At 40.9% G+C, this 16732-nt stretch overlaps 1 protein-coding gene across 1 annotated transcript; it reads left to right on the top strand.

Moving 5' to 3' along the window:
* The first annotated feature begins 66 nt into the window (after positions 1-66).
* On the top strand, positions 67-16708 carry tpcn1 (two pore segment channel 1). The gene is made up of 27 exons (XM_088440904.1): positions 67-336; positions 600-694; positions 4135-4271; positions 5914-6090; positions 6169-6282; positions 6678-6808; positions 7167-7255; positions 7699-7733; positions 7839-7897; positions 7968-8067; positions 9476-9592; positions 9664-9788; positions 9884-9932; positions 10007-10070; positions 10149-10193; positions 10258-10314; positions 10397-10450; positions 11360-11432; positions 11506-11613; positions 11695-11856; positions 11952-12067; positions 12568-12614; positions 12690-12758; positions 12834-12930; positions 14313-14452; positions 14533-14622; positions 16020-16708. Exons 2-27 carry the CDS (start codon positions 601-603, stop codon positions 16161-16163), a joined length of 2493 nt encoding a protein of 830 aa, XP_088297030.1. The 5' UTR covers positions 67-336; position 600; the 3' UTR covers positions 16164-16708.
* The last annotated feature ends 24 nt before the right edge of the window (positions 16709-16732 follow it).

The following is a 16732-nucleotide window of genomic DNA, read 5'->3' on the forward strand; positions in this document are numbered from 1 at the left end:
GAAAACAAGATGCTACAGCCAGCCGTGAATCGCTGAAACTGTCGTAAAAAGCTCCGCCCCACCAAACCAAACTCCAACTTGGATGCTGAGCTTGGGTTAAATGCCCTCCTTACTTCGGTTTTGTTTTCATTTGGGAAAAAACGGTCTTAAAAGAAGTTGCCGTGTTTGGAAAACCTGCCTAACAGTTTCGAGTGTTGATTCTTTTTTTTTGTGTGGGTTCCACAATCCGAAGATGCCGCGATGTATGCAGACGGACAGCTTGTGACTGCTCGTGACATTGTGACCCAGTTGATTCAGTGACAGATGTCCCCCGCGTGCTAGGACAAGACCAAAGCTGTAAACAAGCCATTTGAGCTCTAACTTGATCGTAACTTTGCTTGCTTGTGGACTCCTAGACATCATTTCCCATTGCTTGTTTTACCACAGCACTTTAAGTGCCCGGCCGGCTTGTCAGCTAACACGTTTAGCGTTAGCTTACGTTTTGTTGAGAGCAGTTTTCCAATGTTCTCGTGTAGCTAGCTAGCGTGAGTGATCCTTGAAATGTGTTTGCCGCCCACTAGGTCGAGGTTTCTAACAGACTGTTTGTTTTTGTATTAAAGAATGGAGGTTGACGACGATGACGTCCCTCTTATCCTTACTTGGGACGATGCAAACAGCGGATTACTCAACGAGGATCCAGAAAGGGGAGACGAGAGTAAGTCCGAGATGCGTTGTTGTTTAAACATGCCTTTTTGCCTGTAAAAAAATAAGGGAAGACAATTGAACGTAACTTGGAAATGTAAAAATGTGCTGGTACCCGTCTGTCAATGAAAGAAACAATCACAGTGGTGTTTATTTGAATGAATGAAAATGAACAGAATTATTTTATAATCAAACAAATGAAAACAGGCCTGACAAACGAAAATCACTTCAAGCAAATGATAGTTGTACCTACCAATGAACTTTGGGTGGAGGATGAGATTTCTGCACATCTCAGTGGGTGTTTTGGTCACTAGCATACCGCTTCGGTTGTTTGATCAGGTTTGAAGAGTGCTTTTAATACACTACATGTTTCAGCTTTAGATGAGGGCTGCACGATATTGGAACAGCATGTGATATTTGAGTGTTGAATGTTGTTAGATGATAGTGTTCGATGATCTTCCTGGATTGGGTGAGTGTGCATTTAAGGTATCAAACTAATTAATATTAAACATGTTGCCCGTCTTTGCGATACGCATATTGTACATGCCATTATCATAATGACGATATTCTTGTGACATATTGTCCAGCCGGATTTTCGATCAGAACTCACTTCAAAATACTCCCAATGTTTTGCTCTTCGCATTCTTCATTGTTTTCAAGATGTTTTGTGCATCATTATCCTGTTTCAAGAGCTGTAACCTACAACTAAACCCAAGCTTTCTGGCGCTGGCCAGGACGTTTCTCTCTAGAACATTATGATCTTTTTGAAATTTCATTGTACTCAGCACAGATTCAAGACAAGATGCTAGCAAGTCGCGTGTGTCAATTTAACTTAACTTTATTTCGCACAGCTCATCCTTAATATACTGAATTTGTCAAAAGCGTGATAGAGAAATTTACAGAGGAAAGGGAAGCTGACATAGGAAAGAGAAGAAAGACCTGAAAGAGATGAGGGTCTCTGAACCATCTCATTGCTATCTCGCAGGGAGAGTTTGTTGCTGCTAGAAAGTCCTCCATTGGGACCCGTGTCCCAATTTGGCATGAAAAACCAGTGTCCTTTTTTGGATGATTTATTTTAACATCTTATTAGCATAAAGTTTCATGTGGCTTGCCAAAAAAGTTGCAGTTTTGTCTCTTCTGTCTATTGAAATTTATGGCTTGTCAACATGCAGTTTGGCAAATTCAAGTCCTGTTTTTTTAATGATTTATTTTCAACTGTGTCCTCGGTTATCTCTCATAAAGTGCATTTGGGCTTAAACAACAATTGGTGAGACCTGACACTATACATTGACCTTAGTATTCACCTTGAGGTAAACAGAAAAAAAAGTCTCTTGTTTTTTATAGTCGACAATGGCAGAGAATTCTAATTTCTTCCCAGATTGTTCTCAGCATTACCATTCTATTTATGTGTCTCCAAAATAGTCTGTGACCATGTTCAGGTTGGTTTGCTCGTCCTGTGGATCTTAATTGATGTAACTTTTCTCGCTGTAACTGCTTGTACAGTAGGTGGTCTTTCTTCATCCTTTCCTTCCTCTGGTTCATGATTAGTGTGGTACAAAGTTTGAAGTTGTTTGTGATGCTTAGTCGAGGACACATCTTGGTTGATCATGTCCCTATGGTTAATAATTTTTTAGCGTTTTCTAGGGGTACCATCTTTTTTGTCAGGTCTGTTTCCTAAGTTTCTTTTAAGAAAATAATAATACTTTTGTTGAAGTTTGATTAAAATCAATGAATGAAGAGCTATGCAGCTTGTTGGGCTAGATTCATGTGCCTATATGATATGGTTTTCTTGTTACCAACTACGGTACTATACAAAATGACAGCGTATTAATCAGGGGTGTCAAAGAGGTTTTACGGAAAAAGATCCCACCCCCAAACAAAGTTTTAAATTTTAGACAGGTAACAATGGCTGAGAAATTACTTGGGTATGTGTATGGGTGTGTACGTGTTTTAGTCTAATCTTGGCTATCTTAATGATGGAATTTGTGAAAGCCTTTTATTAAAGGTCCTAACACAAATAGTGTGAGATTTTTAATGGAATTGGGGTGCCCGAGGTCGCCTTGTAACCCACCAGCCTAGGTCCATCGCTGCACGCGTCCATATTCACTCAAACATTGTACCAATTTTGCTTCTGAAATAGATGATCCTAATGAGTGAATGTATCTTGTGATATATTGTTAATGGCAATTTTCTAATTTAGGCCACCTTCGTTGGGCATGCAAGCATCCTCTCAACCTGTTGTGTTCCCCATAATAAAAGTTAGATAAGTGACTCATCAGAGAAAACTCTGCCTCAGCAGAACCCTTCGCCCCGCCTTTAGTGGTCATGTGTAAAATGTGTGTGAAGTTTGTGCTTGAGCAAACTGGGTCTTGAAATGAATAGGAAGAGGAGTGGTTGTTTTCCAGGATGCCAGGGACTGTTAAGAAAACATTTTGTTCCTGTATTGGGGGAACGTCTTGAATTTTTTTTTTTTTTTTTTTTTTTTTTTAACTGACTGCAGTTGTTCATATGATAAGTCACATGGTGGGATAGAGGGGTGGAGATTGGTGCACATAACTTTTGTTCATGGTTTATAATTATAGAAACGGTGACTGGAAGAGCAAGAACAGAGTTTTTTTTCCTCCAACTGTGATTGTTCCCTGACAAATGACGGCTTGTGGTGTCCCAAGGTGGATACTATGCACCTGCCTTTTTCAGATGTTTTGTTTTTTGTGTTGTCTGTGTCCTTGATCCTGGCAACATTTTAAGGCATAGTGCCTGAATCATGCACTATACGTATGTGAGACGAGCACTTTGAACTTAGAGTTTAGCACTTAGAGCATGTAACTTGAGAAGAAAAGATGGCATGTTTGAACTTTTTTTTTTTAATATCTATTTATTAGTGATACGATTCACAATGATTTAACATGCTCTGAGTCTGTTTTAAATCTCAACATGCGAAAAACCAAGTTGTCTGACACAACTTGATTTTTCACTTCAGGGACAAGAGATTTTTTTTCTTCATAACTTCCTTTGGTGTAAAAGACCGTTTTTGTGTTGCACACCTCAACTGAATTTGAATGGATCCACACTTTGCTTCCTCTGCTTGTCCTGGACACTCACACATTACAGCTCTCAAGAGTCTCCGCAGTTCAAATCAGTCTAGTGGAATTTTGGGCCATCTGTATTCCCATGTGTGTGGAAGTTGAAACAAGACTGTAACGCTGCAAATGAGGCGCGCTATAGACTTCACCCAAAGAAACATAGACACAGCTTCAGAAGGATCAATGGAGTGTTTAAAGAGCCACATAGCTACATTACGGCAAGTTCTGAGAAGTAATGAGATGCCTTTGGTGGTCTCCTCCTATTCCTTGCAGATACAGTTGGACTGCTATGGTAGGAGCGGTTGTGTACAATGTTTGACTTATATTTTAACACAACCTTATCACTCTTTATATATGTGTATTTTGCTAGATGGAGGTACTGGAAACTATGACGTAGTAAATAGTGCTGTGGTGTCAACACCTGGGCCTCAAACTCATCAAGCACACAACGTGTCTTTGCGGCAAAGCTGGGAATTAAACTACCAGGAGGCAGCCATCTTCTTGCAGGTATTCACATGCGCACATACTGTACAAGAATGCAGTATACCGTGTCACATGATTACATGATTTTATTTCTCGTTCGACACATGACCATGTCATTTTTATTGGTGTTTAACTCTGACAGGAAGTTTATTCAAAGGTATGTTAAGATGAAGGTAAATGTAATTTGAAACGTCATATTCCTTCCTTAAGTGAGATTGATGTTTGTGCTGGAAAAGGTTGCCCCAAAGGAAAATGCTAGACTTTTAATTAATACCAATATGCTTTCCTTTTAATTGTGTTTAGTGATTTCAGTTGAGAAGTCTTGCTAAATTTAGAGGTAAAACCCACGTTAAATGTAGGTTTTTGGGTCCCCCTATAATTTCAGGATAATCTTGATTCAGCAATAGATTGTTGTTTCAACTTTTTTTGAGCCTTGGAATACCCCCTATACATAGGGCGACGCACCGCCCAGAATCACACAGCCATACCATAATGACATTGATTCTGGGTGGTCCACTACCCTTCTAGATAGATAGATAGATAGATACATACTCCCTCCAGGCCACTACATACACTAAACTTGAACATTGACCTTGGAAGTGCTTTGATCAATGTGTCCTTTGTGTGATTATTTATTTATTGCATAAATTGAGATGTGTTTCTGCACAAACAGTGACACTTAGTGGCATCTGAAACACCTCAACATTTTATAAAGGGAAGAATACCGTCTATAAAACATGAACAAAAACAATGAAAACATGTTTTTGATGGCAAAATAACAATTTATGAACATATTTGGTCAAGTATGCAAACAGCGACATACAGTATTTATACAATTTTGGATATTTACAAAGTATGTGTACATGCATGTGTGTTTTTTAATCCCATTATTTGATTGTTGTGACATTATCTCCTAGATGCAAGCAGACATTGCCTTAGATTTGACGGGCTTGAGAGAAATTTAAAATTAGTACACTATAGGCACACTTTGCTTTGTAGCTTGTGAGCGGATTTAAACCTGATAGCTTGCATTTTTGCCGTTCTCTCAAGGTCCCCCTCTATCTCTCTAGTCCTCCCCCACCCCTCCCAATGCACGGCTCACAATGTTGTTAATCTCGATCAGTTTCTTGGGCAACACATTTCTTGGCCAGTGGAAGCAACGCTGCCGTCAAATGGTCACACTTAATTGCCACTGTGCTGAATGCCTTAATAATAATGAGCACTGGCCACATGTGTCATCCATCACACATTTCTTCTTTAGTTTGGATTGGTGAAAGGATGTGTCGCTGCACGTTCGTTTCATCAGGAAAAGGGGTTAGCATTTGCGTCTCTTAACTCCACACTGTTGTTAGCTAGCTAACCTGCACGGGACGTATGCAAGCACTGTCAATGCGTATGAGTGGCTGCATAGTGTAAGTGAAACTTATCATTGACTGGACACTTGTCACTTGCTGAGTCACAGTGCAAAATGGTACAGAAAACACTATTATTAATCTTATTAATCAGATGTATTTAATACGCTTATATTGCATTTTGTTTCATGAGCGGCATAGATTTTCTCGTGCGAGCAGTGCGCAATTGTGCACTTGCGCAGCTTAGCGGGAACATTGCTTGTGATAATTGAAGAAATCTAAAAGTGTCCATTTCTTTTGACATTCACTTCCAGGAGGGAGAGAACAATGACAAGTTTTTCACCCATCCCCGAAACTCTAAGGCGCTGGCAGCGTACCTCTTTGCCCACAACCACCTCTTTTACATGATGGAGCTGCTAACAGGCCTCCTGCTAATGATGCTGTCGCTGTGCGAAGCACCCGCGGTGCCTTCGCTGCGCCTGGACGTCTATGTGAGTGCAGATGAACGCAGTCACGCACGACCACATGAATGTACAACATTTGCTGAGCATGTCCAATCTGCTTTGCAGATTCACACCACTCTGGAGCTGCTCGCCTTGGTTATTGTGGCATTTGAACTGTGCATGAAGCTCCGCTGGCTCGGTATCCATACCTTCATACGACACAAAAGGACAATGGTGAAGGTAACCGATGGTTTTGTATGCTTGGACAGATGCAGTGACACTTCGACCTACAAGTTTAAATTATGTGACCGAGCTCACCAGGTGTGGCTGGGTCAGTTTACCCTTTCTGGTTCAGCGAAATACGACATCCATGTATTCACAACCTTCCAGAAAAAAGGGGATACGTCTTTGTTTTGTTTCATTCTTTTTTCCACCAAAGTTTCAGCATAAATGTAGTTTTGTTCCTGATTCAATTCTTGGTCATAACAGAAAGCAAAAAATAAATAAATAAAATGGCCAATGACAGCTCAAAACTCAAGTGGGGCACCCGTCCGTCAATGTGCCACCATACTTGCTTTGCTCGCCAGCTAGTGCCCATCCTTCAGCTCACATCTCTGTCCATTGCCTTTCTCTAGGCGTTTGTGTTGAAGCTGCAGTTTGTAGAGGCCATAGTGGTTCTGCTCCGCCAGACATCCCACATGCGAGTGACCCGAGCACTCAGACCAATATTCCTGGTGGACTGTAGATACTGCGGCGCTGTGCGCAGGTACACATGGAGTCAGTCTTTTGGCATCACTCAGACATAGTTTGTGTTTTTCATGAAAAAAAACAAAACATTGTTTACATATTTAAATATTTTAGGGGTTGTTTAGAATTGTCCTTACCTCTGTAAGAGAAGCCTTGTGTGTGTGTGTGTGTGTGTTGTTTGTTTCTGTGATAAATGTGATGTTCTTTTCATCAAAAAAACAACAAAAACCATGCTTCACTTAAAACAAGACATTTCTAATTGTCCCCAATCCTTTGAATAGTTGTCTACATGACGGAAGACGCATGAAATGTTATTCACCCCAAGTGTAATGTTTTTCACTGAAGGCTAACTACCAACGTTCTTCTCATCCAATCAGAAATTTGCGGCAGATCTTTCAGTCCCTCCCACCATTTATTGACATCCTCCTACTTCTGCTCTTCTTCATGGTCGTATTCGCTATCTTGGGTGAGAATCATTTATTTAGTGAAGTGCTAAATACTTGTAATAAGCCTCATCAAGCATATACCTAAGATATAATGAAGAATAAAACTATGTATTTGAACCGATGGAGTCTTTACAAGAATATTTACAAGAATCATATTACAATAAGAAGTGTGCACATCAATGAAATCTAATTATAAGCAAAACATATTAAAAAAAATCCACTTACCTAAAAATGCACGTTAGGAATAAAATATTATTTTTAATCTGATTAACTCATTTATATATCATAGTTATAGAATGAGAAAATAATGCAAGTGCAACAGAACAATGTCCCAACCAGCATTAAAGAATATTTTTCCTATTGAATGCTTTACACGTGGTACTTAAAATTTTACTTGTACTTCATTTTTCTTCTTATCTTGCTAAAATAACCTTTGTTTAATGCTGTTAATTTTTCAATCCAGGTTTCTGTCTTTTCTCTACAAACGCATCAGATCCAGTAAGTCTGACTTTCTTTTTATGTCCTTAGTTCCGAGACTTCCTTGTTATGTGTGCTTGTGTTGTGGTCACTTTTCCTTACTTTGAACATCTGTCATCACTACAGTACTTCAATACGCTGGAGAACAGCATGGTTAGCCTCTTTGTGCTGCTGACCACTGCAAAGTAAGCACAGCGGCATCTGTCTCTAGTCATGTGATGCACAAACAGGAGTTTCATCTGCCTTTCCTTGTAGTTTCCCTGATGTGATGATGCCGGCGTACTCAAAGAACCGCTGGTCCTGTGTCTTCTTCATTGTGTACCTCTCCATTGAGCTCTACTTCATCATGAACCTGGTACAACCTTGCCCAAGTTGTAAGAAGCACAGCGTGGCTTAGAAAGTGGCAGCTGAGGAATACACAGGAATTCTCAACTTGTTTTTCAACTTACAGTGGATTTTTTTAAATTTTAAGTGAATTATCGCATGCTCTGGGACGCGAGTCACCTTACTTTTTTTTTTTTTTGGGGGGGGTAGAGCTGGGGTATATATATGGCAGATTTGATTTATTAAGAAATAACTTCTGAACAAAATGTTCTGACAATAATGTATACTTATTGTTAATCAGTTTTAACGTAAACTTAACATGTAGTTTGTGCAAAAAATAGTTACGCATAGCTTGTGCATAACTTGCTTAATTGTCACTATTAAGTACTTAACTGCTGTAATCGACCCATCCAGCATTCTGCAACTTGTCCAAATCCTCAGTCACAAGATAATGTTTAAATCCTCAATATTTAAAATGATGAAATAATTGAATGAACTTGTTTTAGTTTGATGTATTACACAGCACTCTTTTGAAATTAGTTTTCCCACATAAAAACGATGGAAATACCGTAATAGTGATCGGTTTGGGGTTTTTCTGGGCATCAAAACGGGTTGCCCTTGAACACGGCAGTGACACCAGCATGCAAATGTAATGCAGAGTGTGATTTGAATTTTCTTTTAAGGGAAGTACTTAAAAATAGAATCTTTGTGAAGATTAGTGGTCAAGATCATGGATGGATGGATGGATGTGTAAAAAGAGTTATAATGTGTGATGTTGAATGTTGACCTTATTTTTCTATTTTTACATGTTTAAAAAGAAGTTGAAGGCTGTACCATACAGTGAAGCCTGCTATTTCCAGGGAACAGCAACTGGCCATGTCAGGCTAGGACTCGCAAAAAATCTGTGACTAATCTTTTGGCATTTATGATAATAAATATCACGGAATATAGGCATTTTTTTTTTTTTTTTTTTGCCAAAATAGTCTGGTATGCAGGCTATTACCTCACTTATTACCAGTTCAGTTCAAATGGATTTTTGACATACAGCTGTCAATGGTTCTATGATGTCCAAAGCCGTCAATGGCAGTGAAAGACTCAATAGATGCATCTGAGGGAGCGAAATCCAACTTTATTTTTCAATTTCATTTGAAATGTGCCTGAGGTACATTGAAGGACCACTTACAAAACATCTCAAATGCAGGTGAAAAAAACACAGTCAATGAATTAAACCTGAAGAAGACAAGATTCCACAGTAATACTTTTATGGTTTTGCAGTATGCTGTTATTTGCAGTAGATAGGACCCAAAATGAAATCCACAAGTATCTAAGGGCGACTCTGTGGGCATTCTTCCTCCAATAAAAGCGAAGGCTTTAAATGCGACTCATTTCATACTTTTCTTTTGATGCCGATTTGCTCTCCACTCTTCTCTGGCCTATAGCTCCTCGCAGTGGTGTTTGACACCTTTAATGATGTGGAGAAGATGAAGTTCAAGTCTCTGTTGCTTCACAAGCGCTCTGCTGTTGACCACGCCTTCCAATTGCTAGTCAGCCGCCAGGTATGAAATGTATAAAGCTCACCCGGCATCCTAAGCCGAGATGAAACTGACTGGCTGCAATTTTGCTCCAGAGGCCAACAGGTGTCTCACTGAAACAGTTTGATGGCCTGATGCGCTTCTACAGACCAAGGATGTCGGCGCGAGACCGCTTCCTCACCTATAAAGCTCTTAACGCTTCTGGCGCTCCAATGCTCAGGTGAGGGACACCCTCTCATCACTCAAATCTGATTTTGTGCTGTAACGCTTTAGTGCATCTTCTGAATGTACTGTATGTCCTGGACTCTGCTGTAGTCTGCAGGACTTTTATAAGTTCTACGAGGTGACCGGCCTTAAATGGAAGGTAATGGGATAGCGATGACATGCCATAATTCTTTAGGCCCTGCTGCTTATATAAGCATTCCATGTGTTATGTAGGCAAGGCGTAGCGGAGAACACTGGTTCGATGACCTCCCACACACAGCCTACATTATTTTAAAAGGCAAGTTCTGTTATCTTACAAAATCTGTGCTCTTGTGTACTTTTTTTCATGTCGGACTTTAACCTTCTACGTTCACAGGCATCAACCTGCTGGTGAAGTCTAAGGCCTTCCAGTACACCATGTGTAAGCGCTTGATCACTTAATACGTCTTGTATTTGCCCGTAACTTACTTTGCTACACCTTACAGATGTGGTCGTGGCCATCAACGGTGTGTGGATCCTCGTGGAGACGTACACTCTTGAAAGTACGACATTTTTCTTGTGATGCCTACGCTTCAGACAAAACTCGCAAGTAAATTTGACCACAGATTTGAATCCCTCCTGCAGGTGGCTTCTCCTGGTCTACATTGGTACCGTGGAATTACATTGTCTTCCTTACCAGTGAGCAGGCTATACACTTTCACCCACAAGCTCACAAATGAACTCTCTATCTGACCGTTTGTATTTAAAAACATTCAGATACACATTGTTCCGCAATTCAGTAGGTTGACAGCTCCATGCAAAAGGAGCAATGAGCCTAAAACCCTTTTCCAATTCATGTAGGACTTGGGGAACAAGAAACTTTGCAGTCAGACGAGCGCAGATTATGCAATCTATCCTTCATGGTCAACGTCGAAGAAAAGTACTCAAATATATCCTAGAATAGGTTTATACATGAAAACGTACTAATATCCAAGTTGACGTGTGCTCAAATAAGTCCAGCAGACTTTAGAGTACAAGGTACAATCTTAAGTGAAGAATCCACTGTTAGCAATAAATCCACAGCTCCATGATGCACACTGTCCGTTCAACAGCTGCAGACTGCATTGTTGAACGGACACTTGGCTAAGACAATCTTGGACTGAATAGCATGCTGAATTGTGAAATATGCGCAGGTGTAGTTGCAGCAGAATAGATTACTGTGTCATGAGCATCATAATTAAATAAAGAATTGGGACCCTTTTGTCCCGTCCAATATATCGACATAATAAATAAGAGGCCCGCGGCCGACCTTTGAGGTACCCCCACTTAATTTTCGTTAGTGCCTTGGAGCAGTGTTTTCCAATCCTTATTTAGCCAAGGTGTATATTTGGTAAAACAATTCTAAAAAATATATAGATTGACCCTGTATGGATCTGTGTCTCATACAAAGGGGAACACATTCATTTCTAGTAAATGATAACAGGAACAGAACCAATTGATTTGCTGTATGATTCGTTTCTTACGTTGTAGCCTTCCTATTTGAGCAGCATTCTATTGGTGATCTTGGGACTTGTTTTCATCGACCTGTTGCACATCTGCGCATTTCAGTTTATGGTGTGGAAGTGCTACTGAAGATTGCGGGCTTGGGACCGTTGGCTTATTTCAGCTCTGGATGGAATCTGTGAGTAATGACTTTTACTTATTCAAATATCTGTCCTTTGTGGATACTTACATGTTATCCTCTTTATGTCCAGGTTTGACTTTTCTGTGACTGTGTTTGCCTTCCTGGGTCTAATTACGCTGGCCTTCAACATGGAGCCTTTCTACTTCATCGTTGTGCTACGACCACTGCAGCTCCTCCGGTGCGCTCTCGTCTCAGCTTTTAACACCGGTCGTTTGAATTTAATGGGAAACTTTGTGACTATTTTCATCCATAATTGCAGATTGTTCAAGATCAAGAAGAGGTATCGCAACGTGTTGGACACGATGTTTGAGCTCCTCCCCAGGATGGCAAGTTTGGGTTTGACCTTGATCATCTTTTACTACTCGTTTGCCATTGTGGGCATGGAAATCTTTGCTGGTGTTGTTTACCCCAACTGCTGCAAGTAAGTGGCTGCAATTGTGATTTTTTTTTTTTTTTTTTGTCCTAAGATAGATAATTGTAACACAGCACATGTCTTCCACATTGTGTTAACCCCAGCACCAGCACAGTGGCTGACTCCTACAGGCAGAAGAACGCCACACATGGCAACAAAACAGTGTTGGAAGAAGGCTACTATTATCTCAACAACTTCAACAACATTCTCAGCAGCTTTGGTAACAAGTTTTTTTCTTTTATCTTGTGTCAAGTTGAGCAAACGATACTCACAACGTGTTGGATTTGTCTTACCATAAGCTAACAAACCGCTAAATACGTATACCGGAATTGTTTCAAATTGCGTAATATGGTGCAGCCGGTGCCTGGTAGACTCACATCTGGCGGAGCCTTTTTCTAATGCGGTTTAGCAAATCCAAATGAATCTACACACTTATTGTCTCTGCTGACAACCACTTGCGCTTCCTGTCAGTGCATTTTCAACACACTCAAATGTGCTCTTATACCCACAGGAGCACTGCTGTTATTGTGTCTGCAGCTCCGCAAACCCCCGGAGATTGAAAATTTTTACTTATTAAACAAATGCACTATTACTGTATATCACTGATGTGGTTTTGGAAAACTAAAAACTAAAATAACATTTTCAAAAAGCTGGGAGGGACGAAGTCAAAAGTCTAACAAAGTTCCATGCATGGCGGGTTATGTTTTCCTCTTCCTCCAGTGACTCTCTTTGAACTGACCGTCGTCAACAACTGGTACATCACAATGGTGAGGCGATGTCATAAGACGGTGTCGTTTCCTGCCTATCGCTTCTTTAGCGCCGCCATCTTCCCTGCTCTTTAGGAAGGCGTGACCTCCATGACCAACCACTGGAGTCGTCTCTACTTCATGACCTTCTACATTGTCACCATGGTGAGGCTGGCCGCGGTGCGTCGTCGCCAAACACGTTTCTCACACGCAGCACGCGTTGCTTCACGCCCTCCTCAGGTGGTCATGACCATTATTGTGGCCTTCATCCTGGATGCGTTCGTCTTCCGCATGAACTACAGCCGCAAGAACCGGGAAACGCTTGACAACCCGGAAGGTGGGACAGCGTCTGAGTCCCTCTGTCTGTCTTGATGTGTTTCTTTTTCCGTCCCGTTTGTGACTTTATTCTAGTAACACATTCACTACCAGCCCAGGATAATGGATCTTTGATGTCTTATATTCATCAATGGCGGTGAACGAGTGAAATGTTCTTCTGTGAAATGGCAGATTCAGGCATGGCAATAGTATTTATTTACTGCAAGTAGTGCATTTTCATTCTTGAATTTATGCCAGCGAGAATAGTTCACTCGTTCAAGGCCAGCCCACTCGAAACGAACCCTTGACCTCTATTGTCCTCAATGCTAGTGAGTCATTTAACACACCAATACATACATTGTAGAAATAACTAGAATCATTAATTAATAATACAGTGGTACCTCGGTACTCGACCATAATCCGTTCTGAGGTGGTGGTCGAGCACCGATTTGTTCGAACACCGAAAGCAATTTTCCCATAAGAAATAATGGAAAGTATGTGTGCACAAGTAAATGTGCACAAGCAGTACATGATAAAGATAAAGATAAATAAAGCATTATAAACCATTTTGTATAATTTACTTACGTTTTGGAGAGTGGTTGATGGCATACAGGAATGGATGTGCAGAGGACGGGAGGGAGTTACTCCTTCCATGATGACGCTAGCTAACTGCGACGCGAGGTACACCGCGTTCATATTTTGCTATAATTTCCTTCTTCGGTTCAATAGTGGTCCTCATTGTTTTCCTCTTTGCCTTCCCCTTATCACTGTCTTTCTTTGGACCCATTATTAAGGGCTAGAGCAACACGAAAAAGTTTAAATCCGGGAAGAAATACTCGAACAAACGTCTTACTCCGCTGGCGGTCTGAGTTGAACTGGCGCTTACCCGCTGGCCGAGAAGGGCCGAGGAGCGCGTTCGGGTCGGCTCGGCTCGGCTCGGCTCGGCTCGGCTCGGCTCGGCTCGGCTCGGCTAGTCGAGCACCGAAAATCTGTTTGAGGTCCGATGCATTATCTACTTGAATTTTTTGGTCGAGCACCGATTTGGTCGAGTATAGAGGCGGTCGAGTACCGAGGTACCACTGTAATCAGAATTATTAGAAAGTTGGACCAAAGTTGCCCCATCATTTTTCATCTTTATCTAACCAACAAATATTGGAAATTCTCTGCTTCCAATTTTGTAGAAACCTTTCTTTTTGTGGTTAAGGTTATGGCTGTGACCCAATGCTCAAAGGCAAGGTTTGTAAAAGCATATTTGGATAAATATCATATGGAAGAACTTTGCATCAAACCTATCATGAGGGTCTCTTAAACTGTTTGGTACACCCCATGTAACAGGAAGATGTTTGGTACCATGTCCGATTTTGCTTACAACACCCAAATTAGGTTGATGTGTTCGCGCTCTAGATGAGAACGGAATCGTGTTTGAAGTGGAGGTGAGCCGTGAAGAAGCTGTGTCCACTCTGGAGTTGTACAAGCACACGTGTCCTGGGCAGTCATCTCTCAGCTCTCTGGTGGGAGTCGTACAAGCCATGGACCGCGGCGAGGTTTAAAAAAAAACCATACCGGCCATACGTTTACATTTTGTCCCGCTGTTTCAACAAAGCCCCGCTCCTTTTAACTTTAGAGTGAACAACAATCGGCCCTGTTGTACCAAGGGCGCAGGTCAAGGACGAAATGTGACCTCAGCATGAAAATGTATGAGGAAGAGATGCAGGTAAGAAGAGACATTTGTCCCATTTCACTGTTGGTCATGTTTTATATAAATGTCAAAGTATTTTTGATTTACTCCAAAGGTTAAATGTGGTCTAACACCCGCATGTGCAAACATCCAAAATGTAGCAAACAATAAGAATGTCAAATATGAATGTTTGCATGCTTTTGAGTTGGTTTGATATTTTGGTTGGTGTGAAACTTTCCGTGGTGGTTAAGGCTGGGAGTTGTCAGCATGCCTGCCATGTGGCTGGAAAAAAAGAATACATTTCAAATTTTTTAAAAAAGGTGGAGGGCATAAAAATCTTTTGTTGTCGCCATGTGTTGCTGCACCGCACGTGTTCAACTATCTTGCTTAAATATAATGCAACATAGGGTTGCACGATCACGGCCATACTAATAATCACGATTATTTTGGTCAATATTGAAATCACGATTATTAATCACAGTTATTCATCATGTTTGGTCAAACATGTCTATTTATTGCCCTTTTTTTTAAATAAGGAGTATACAAACAAGGCGTCATGGCTCAGTACTTACAAATAATAATAAATAAAGTAAATAATAATTTTGGCAAAACACACAGGGCAACACAGCTAACTTGCTTGCTGAGTGCAAACCCATGAAAAAAAATGAAGCCTACTTAGAACCAAGCACATTATTTACTTTCAAGCAAATTTTGATCAATTAGCGGTCAAACTGTTCAAAATTTTCAGTCATTTCAAGCCAACTTTATTCCATTTTTCCCAGATTTTTCAAAATGGCTCTCACTTGACAGCTGGAACTTTACATACAGTGTTAGGAATCAGGTGAGAAACGCGACGCCGTTTCACACTGATAAATAATATATTAGGCCAGTGGGAAACATTACCCCCTGGTGGTAGGATGACAAAGTGCTTGCGTTGACGTGTAGTGTCGACTTTTTAAATGTTAATATCGCAGAGGATCAGCTTAATTAAACATGGGAGCCAATATCATGATCGCGATTAAAATTTGATTCATTGTGCAGCCCTAACGCCACGCAACCCTTTGTATGAAGTTTCCCTGTTCCTGTTAGCTTCAAGCGACTCGCAAATTAGCTTGATGCCTCTTTTTAATATTTATTATCTTCCAAACTGTTGCCTGTTGTGCAATGAATTGAACACCTTTATTTCAATCCGCAGTATGTGTTTTTCATAGAAAACATGAGTAACAACAACCTTTTGAATGAGTGTGCATGATTTAGTCCAGAGCTTCAGATCTGTATTTGGAAGAGCTCTAATTTCGATCCAAGAACCAGTCTCATGCATTTTTTTGTTTTGTTTTTTGTTTAACCACACCGTCTGAATCCAGCCTTGAATATTGATCATTAGAGCAGTTATGAGTTAATCCGCTGACATATTACTCGTCTTCTACTTCAAGGAATGGTATTTAGAGTATTCAAGAGAAAACCAGCCTCAGCCAGACCAAAGTCAAGAGCACGACTTGGACAGCCCCACCTCCAGTCCTCCTTTTGTGCCTGCGCCTCAGCTAAATGTACATTCCGGACATTACAGTATTAACTGACCAATTTACGCGGCAGTGTAACACATCACTCCAGGACTTCTAATCCCACACCAACAAAATCACCTTTTCCCATGGGGGGAGCTGCTGTGGTGTCTTGTTGAACTGACGTGAGGTGAGGTGAGGTGAGTGCACGGTGGCCTCGCGGGACAGACAGCGAGCAGGTCCGCTGCTCACACGGTCACGTGGTACGTTTGCCAGGGACCGGGGCCTCTTAATGCTTCTGTTAGAGTATCTGATGTACATATGTAATGTGGGCGGGAGGTCTTTTGTGACCTCATTTTAAAAGCCCCACGTAACCAAAGTCGGGTTTCAATGGAAAACGTCAATTAAAATATGACTAATTAGTTTGCTCAGCAGCGATCCCTCAACTCCCATGTGAGCCAAAGCATTGATGCGGTTTTACCTGCAAGGTGTTCAAGTCCGCCTTCAATATCGCCGAGTTCCTGGACGTCAAGACACTTTTGTATATTGACTAAAACCAACCAAGATCATCACTTTGCTTCTTTGTACGGTATTAAATTATATTATGTTTCTAGTAAACAAAACTTTGGTGTTTGTATAATATGTAG

Source organism: Hippichthys cyanospilos, chromosome 1 (genome assembly GCF_059441005.1).
Source record: "Hippichthys cyanospilos isolate Australia breed blue-spotted pipefish chromosome 1, RoL_Hcya_1.0, whole genome shotgun sequence".
In the NCBI taxonomy this organism is placed as follows: domain Eukaryota; kingdom Metazoa; phylum Chordata; class Actinopteri; order Syngnathiformes; family Syngnathidae; genus Hippichthys; species Hippichthys cyanospilos.

Excerpts from the sequence above, each read along its gene's own strand:
- tpcn1 (XM_088440904.1), top strand. The coding sequence starts at position 601 with ATGGAGGTTGACGACGATGACGTCCCTCTTATCCTTACTTGGGACGAT. Across the intron at positions 10,071-10,148 it reads AGCCTACATTATTTTAAAAG|GCATCAACCTGCTGGTGAAG; the intron begins GCAAGTTCTGTT and ends CTACGTTCACAG. Across the intron at positions 11,614-11,694 it reads CGACCACTGCAGCTCCTCCG|ATTGTTCAAGATCAAGAAGA; the intron begins GTGCGCTCTCGT and ends CCATAATTGCAG.